Raw genomic sequence first — 5,809 nt, 5'->3', positions numbered from 1 at the left:
TTCCAAACAGTGGAAAAGTATTGCCCTTGTTTATTTGAAATTTGAAAATAGAATAAACATAATTTGAAAATTAAATATCATAAGTAAAAATTGTGGACAGTTCAAATACATATATTTGATTTTTCCTTTCAAATTAACAAGCTTATTTGAAATAGTAAATTTCACATCCTCGAGGTGAAATGTAATCATCGTGTTTTTTGGAGATCAGCTCTTTCTGATGATCCCAGAAACATGTTTGTGCAACTGATAAGCTTACCACAGTATTCTAGTGCTAAGTTGTACTATTTAATATATAAACAGTTTATCCCCAATGTTGTGTTCTGGGCTTGTTATGCAAAATCCTATGTAAATTACGAATTAAATTGTACTATATTTCTTGACTAATCCCTTTTCCATCTGAACGTAAGTTTGGCAGTCTTCTCCTGGTGTGACTTGCCTTACTGGTAACCGTCACCGGCTAGCAACTCAGCCAAACAGAATGTGTAAATAGATTCTTTAACAGCCAGCTGCCCGTGACAGTGCCGAGACCCGTGCTGTCTTCCCAGGCTCCCTCCCAGGCCCTTGCTGGGGTTTCTAGTTTCTAATTTTAGAGGGGCTGGAGGTTTCAGGTAGAAGAGGTCGCGGGCGGGGACCAGTAATGCTGTCATTTGGGTGCGTTGGCAGAGTCTGCGGGCCGGAGTCCCTTCAGAAATGCTAACTCCCCTGTGGCTCCTGGGACAGCAGACCACCCGCCACGAGGCACGGGAACTCCTCTTCCCCCATGGGTCGGGGGGACTGTGGGGCCTTCAGCGGGGAGGGGGCAGAGGAATGCCCTTCCGACTTGGGCGGGTGATGGGGGGCAGGCACTCAGCATTTACTCTCCTGCCTCAGAGGTCTGGCGGATTATAGCCTCCCAAGTCCCCAGGCTTCTGGGCTGGGACAAGACATGGGGGGGACTGGGAGAATCCCAGTGACCAGTCTGGTCAGATGTGCTGGGCAAACTGAGGACTCTCACTTTCTCTTGGGGGAAAGTGCTCAGTCTCTGCTGGTGTGGGTGGTGGAGGCTACTTACCCCCATCACCCCTGCCCAAAGACTGTCCTTCTCCGTTAGTGTGATGGCTCAGACGCGGCTCTGGAACCCCGTTGCTGGTACTGAGGCTCATCTCCATCCCATTGGAGCCGTGTGTTGTTGGGAGGTGTTTCCGCACCTAAGCCCCCATTTTCTAGTAGATTGGAGATAGAGGGGTCAGGAGAGTGCCTGCCACGTAGCACGTCAGTCACGTCCCTTAGCTGTTATAATTATGAGATGCCAATCCACACTCACCTCCGACCCTCACCCTTCAACTGTCATTACTTCTGAAGCAGCCTAAGAATTAGGAAATCGGAAGCAGAGAAACCCAGTCGCTGATGCGGTTACAGCTTTTGAACTGCTGGGGACCCTACTCAAATCGCTGGGCGTCCAGCTACCGCTGGGCTGTGCCTGCAGAAGTGGTACCATAGCCCCCTCCTTGTCCTCCGGCCTCCAGCCCACCCCCCCCCCCCCGTCTTCACTGGCTTCACCTCATCTCCTGCCCTCCACACTCCCGGCAGGAGTGTCCACCTGCTGCCACGGCTAACATACCTAGTCCACACCCACCCAGAAATACCTGGAATAAAATGCACGTGTGATTTCGGGACCTACGACACAGATATCTTATGACCTAAACGGTCTCAAACGTATTCACCCAGGGCTATGGGAGGAGACAGGTTGCCTCGAGGCCCTGGTGGGGAAGGGGAGAAGGTCCATGTCTGGAAGCTGTGTTTGCATATTTTATGGAGAAGAGGTAAACGGGGGGTGGTGGGGTGGTGGTGGTGGTTTTGAGGGTGCTGGTGGAGATGATGGGGCCTAAACCTACCCCCACCCCCAGCCGTCATGAGAAATGTTTCTGGTCACCTATCAAGTTTCCTTCTTGGGGTGCCTGACCCAGTGGGAACACATCAGAGTAGGCAGGGGGGAAAGTGACCGGTGCCCTCGTGGCCACCGACCACAGAGAGGTGCCGGTGCCACGACAGGAGCGTTCAGAGAGCTGGGCGGGGCCGCTGGGGCCGTTGGTCACATACGAGTGTACCCACATTTGAATGCTCTTAGCTAAGCTGGGGCCATGCCCCACACAACCTACTTACGTTCCTGGGTTAGCCCAGAAGAGCATATCCTATGGAAAATGTTTTTTTGCAGATCTAAACAACCGACAGTTCTCCATAAGTAATGCAGGGACTGCTTGTATGAAACTTTGACTTTATGACGTATTGCTCTGTAATTATTCACTGAATTATTCATGTATTCAACAAACGTTTGAATATCGAAGGAGTGTTTTCGTGTCTCTACCACTAGAATCTAAGTTGACGGTGAAGCTGTCTCATTCATTCTGAACCACTGCTGCAGCAATAAATACTCTCCTTTGCTCACAGGAATCACTCCTGAAAAGAACTTAATGTCTGGTACTTCCTATATCATGATTTCACTGAAACTGGTCTATTTTGCCTATTCAGGGAAAACTAGGTTTTTAATTTTAAAATGACAGTCTTTCAGCAGTGGCATCAACATTATATAAAAGCAAAAGCAGGAAGATTCCCTGAAATGTCTTTTCCCCACCTCTGAGCTCCAGCCAGCTTTCTCCTCCGACACCGGACTGCAAGGCCGGCCCGGCCAGAGGTACCACCCGCCGCCGCCGCCTGGCCCACCATCTTAAAGGCACCGAGAGGCTACTCAGGATTTTCTCTCCAACGTGCAAGGACTCCGCCTAGGGCTTAGGACACGCCCGGCTCTCCCCGCCTCTGGTGGATTAAAACTAGCCCCTGGCGGTGGAAGGCCAGCTGGGAGCCTCGCCCGGTCCAGTCGCTCGTGACACCAGCCGGGCGCAGCGGCTCCTCGCCCCGCCGCGTCCTCGGCCACCGCGCTCGGCTCCTTCTCCCGCCGGCGCGTCTGGCTCGGCGTGGCCCGGGCGGACGGTGCTCTGCCCGCCGAGCCAGGCGAGGAGACCCGAGTCGGGGCAGAGCCCCCGGCCCCAGAAGGGAGGGAGGGAGGAAGGAGAGAGGGGTGCCTTGGCGTGAAGCCCTGGCTGTGGGCGCCGGGACGTGAGGAAGCCGGAGATGCTGCGGCCGGACCGAGGTGGGTGCGGAGCGAGGACGAGGGCCAGACCCCGGCCACCCACGGGGAGGGCTCTGAGCCCCGCGCACGGAGACTAAAGCCGCCCCTCTCCTTCCAGGGCGCTGACGACCCGCCGGCCTGGCAGCACCATGCCGTTCCCGCCCCTGCAGCCGCCGCCGCCCACCCCCGCCCCGGGGGTCCCGGCCGCGCGCCCACCGCCCCGGAAGCCGGGCGCCACCCGCAAGGCGGCCGTGCCCGCCTGCGCCCCGCCGGGGCCCTTGCCGCCCGCCGCGGCCGCGGAGAAGAGACGGCCCCCCGAGCGACCCCCGGTGGTGCTGTCCAGCTCCTGGCCCTCCGCCACCCTGAAGAGGCCGCCGGCCCGCCGCGCCCCCGGCCCGGCCTCCCCGCGCGCCCCGCCCCCGTCCGCGCCCGGCCGCCCGCGCGCCCCAGCTCCGTGCACGCCCCGGCCGGCCGGCTCCGGCGACGGCCCCGCGGGGGTCGCCACCTCCGGGGCCGGGCCCGACGCAGCCCTGCGCTTCTCCCTGAGCCTCACGCCCGAGGCCGTGCTGGTCATCCAGCGGCGCCACCTGGAGAAGCAGTTGCTGGCGCGGCCCCGTCGGGCGGCGCCCGCGCCCTCGACCGACGCCGGGCGCCCGCTCGCCCCCTGGCCCCGGGCCCGGGCCGCAGGCCTCGGCCGCCGCCCGCTGCTGCCCGGCGGCCTGCAGGGCCCCGACCCCGGCCCACGGCCCGCTGACCTGCGCCCGCTGCTCAAGGTGTCGCTGCTCAACGAGCGGCACAAGTACGACGACGTGGAGTACGAGGAGGAGGTCGCGGCCGCCGACGAGGGCCTGGTGCGCAAGTGCACCGAGTGGCTGCGCGGCGTGGAGTCGGCGGCCGCCGCGCGCGAGCGGGCGGGGCCCCTGGACGCGCTGCCGCACCTGAGCTCGCTGTGACCGCGCCCCCGGGGGGACTCGGCCTCGCTGACGCCCCGCGCCCCTCCCGGCAGCCGAGGGGCCCACGCGGGACGCGGCCCACCTCCCGCGGGGGCGGACGGCCGCCGACCTCTCCCTGCCGCAAGCCGGGGCCTATGGGTCTGCCTTCTGCACCTGCGGGCCTCTTCCACGCCCACAGGTGTCCTCGGGGCTCGTGGTCGGGGGGGGGGGGGATGAGCGGGGGTGAAGGTGCCTCTCAGCTCCCACTCCTAAGGTTCGCGTAGGTTCCGGAGACCCTCCGCGGGGCGCGGGCCCCCGTCTGTGGGTGTCGCTCTGCGGGTGCGCTACGCCAGGTGCCCTAGTCCGAGCAGTGGGTGACAGCCACGTGTGGGTGCGGGGCGAACCAGGAGGGTGGCCGTCTGGTGCAGAGCTGGACATGGTGCTGCACTTAGGATTTTGCTTCTGCTGAGTAGAAACATGTCCCGGGGACTGGAGGGTCTGGGGGCTCAAGTGAACCGAACTTCCCAACGGGAAGGGGGAGGGTAGTGACCACCAGGAAGGTCCGCCTGGAGAGTGGGCGCTGTGACGGGCACAGTGCTCGGTGGTCACAACACTGACTCGTGGGGGCTTTCGAGCCCACGTACACACACTCACATGCTTACACTCACACACACGCACTCAGCTCTCACACTCATACTCGTGCTCTCATGCACACTTACCTCACACTCATGCTCCTACAGGCACACATCCTCACACTCACACTGGTTCACATGCATGCTCTTGCCGGCAGTCCTGTCTCCACTCACAAACCTCACGCGCGCGCGCACACACACAAAGCTTTCTGAAGCACAGCTGCGGGAATTGTTTTCAGCGTCTGGGGTAAGGTGTGAGCCGGAGCGAGGCTCAGCTTCTGGAAAATGCATCCTCTGTACTTGAAGTGCTGCTCACAAATGTCTTTTGTGCTACAGAAAGGAAGGGTAGGCAGAGGGAGGGGGCAAAGTGCAGAGAGCTGGACCCAGACGCAGGACAAGATGTGCCGGGCCAGAGAGCCGCTTGTTTAGGGAGAAAAGTGGGGAGTGCAGAGCAGATGTGTGTTTTCAGTATTTTTAACCGCTGTGTGAAAATCAGTGACGTGGTGGCTTTGTACATTTGTATATAGTGATTTGAGAAAAGGAAATTTCTATTATTTGAACAAAGGGTGAGACTCTTCTGCCTTTCAGGGGTCATGCTCTTCCCCACTAACTCCAGGCTGATTTTTCTAGATTTGTTTTTTTCCATGCATCTATTTCACTCGAAGGTTGAGAAGGGGGAAAAATGTTATAATCAGATAAAGCTCGTTATAGAACAGTGTAATGTATTACCTCAATTTTGGACTTATTTTGTAAAAGTTAATGACTAGTTTGATGTTTATCTCATTAGACTTTAATGTGTCAAGTCTTGATTATATTTACATTGAAGCTTTACATTTTTAAAACCCAGTTTGTATTTTTCTTGTGGAGATCTCTGCTCTAATCTCGCTCTCTCGGGCCAGGCACAAGTCTAGGTAGACACGGAGCATCTAATTTTGTGGGAGCTAGATCAGCCGCCAGATGAGATGCAAAACCAAATACCCCGCCCGCTGAATAGCTTGCCTCCTGTTTGAATGCACAGAGCTAGACCGTCTTTTATTTTCAATGAGTGTATTACTACCAGAGAGGCAAAGTCAGCAATCGTTCGGAGGTGAAATTAAGACACGTGTCTCATGAATGCTCCGGGCACCCCCGGGGGCGTC

The 5,809-nt window shown here is 58.0% G+C and overlaps 1 protein-coding gene across 1 annotated transcript; it reads left to right on the top strand.

Annotated features, from left to right (window-relative positions):
- Positions 1-2,221: 2,221 nt before the first annotated feature.
- On the top strand, positions 2,222-5,553 carry PRR18 (proline rich 18). The gene is made up of 2 exons (XM_030852836.2): positions 2,222-3,127; positions 3,225-5,553. Exon 2 carries the CDS (start codon positions 3,256-3,258, stop codon positions 4,057-4,059), a length of 804 nt encoding a protein of 267 aa, XP_030708696.2. The 5' UTR covers positions 2,222-3,127; positions 3,225-3,255; the 3' UTR covers positions 4,060-5,553.
- Positions 5,554-5,809: the final 256 nt, after the last annotated feature.

The sequence above is a fragment of the Globicephala melas genome, chromosome 14 (genome assembly GCF_963455315.2).
Source record: "Globicephala melas chromosome 14, mGloMel1.2, whole genome shotgun sequence".
Classification (NCBI taxonomy): Eukaryota; Metazoa; Chordata; class Mammalia; order Artiodactyla; family Delphinidae; genus Globicephala; species Globicephala melas.
Note: the sequence above shows the minus strand (reverse complement) of the source record. Positions and strands in the feature narration are given on the sequence as shown.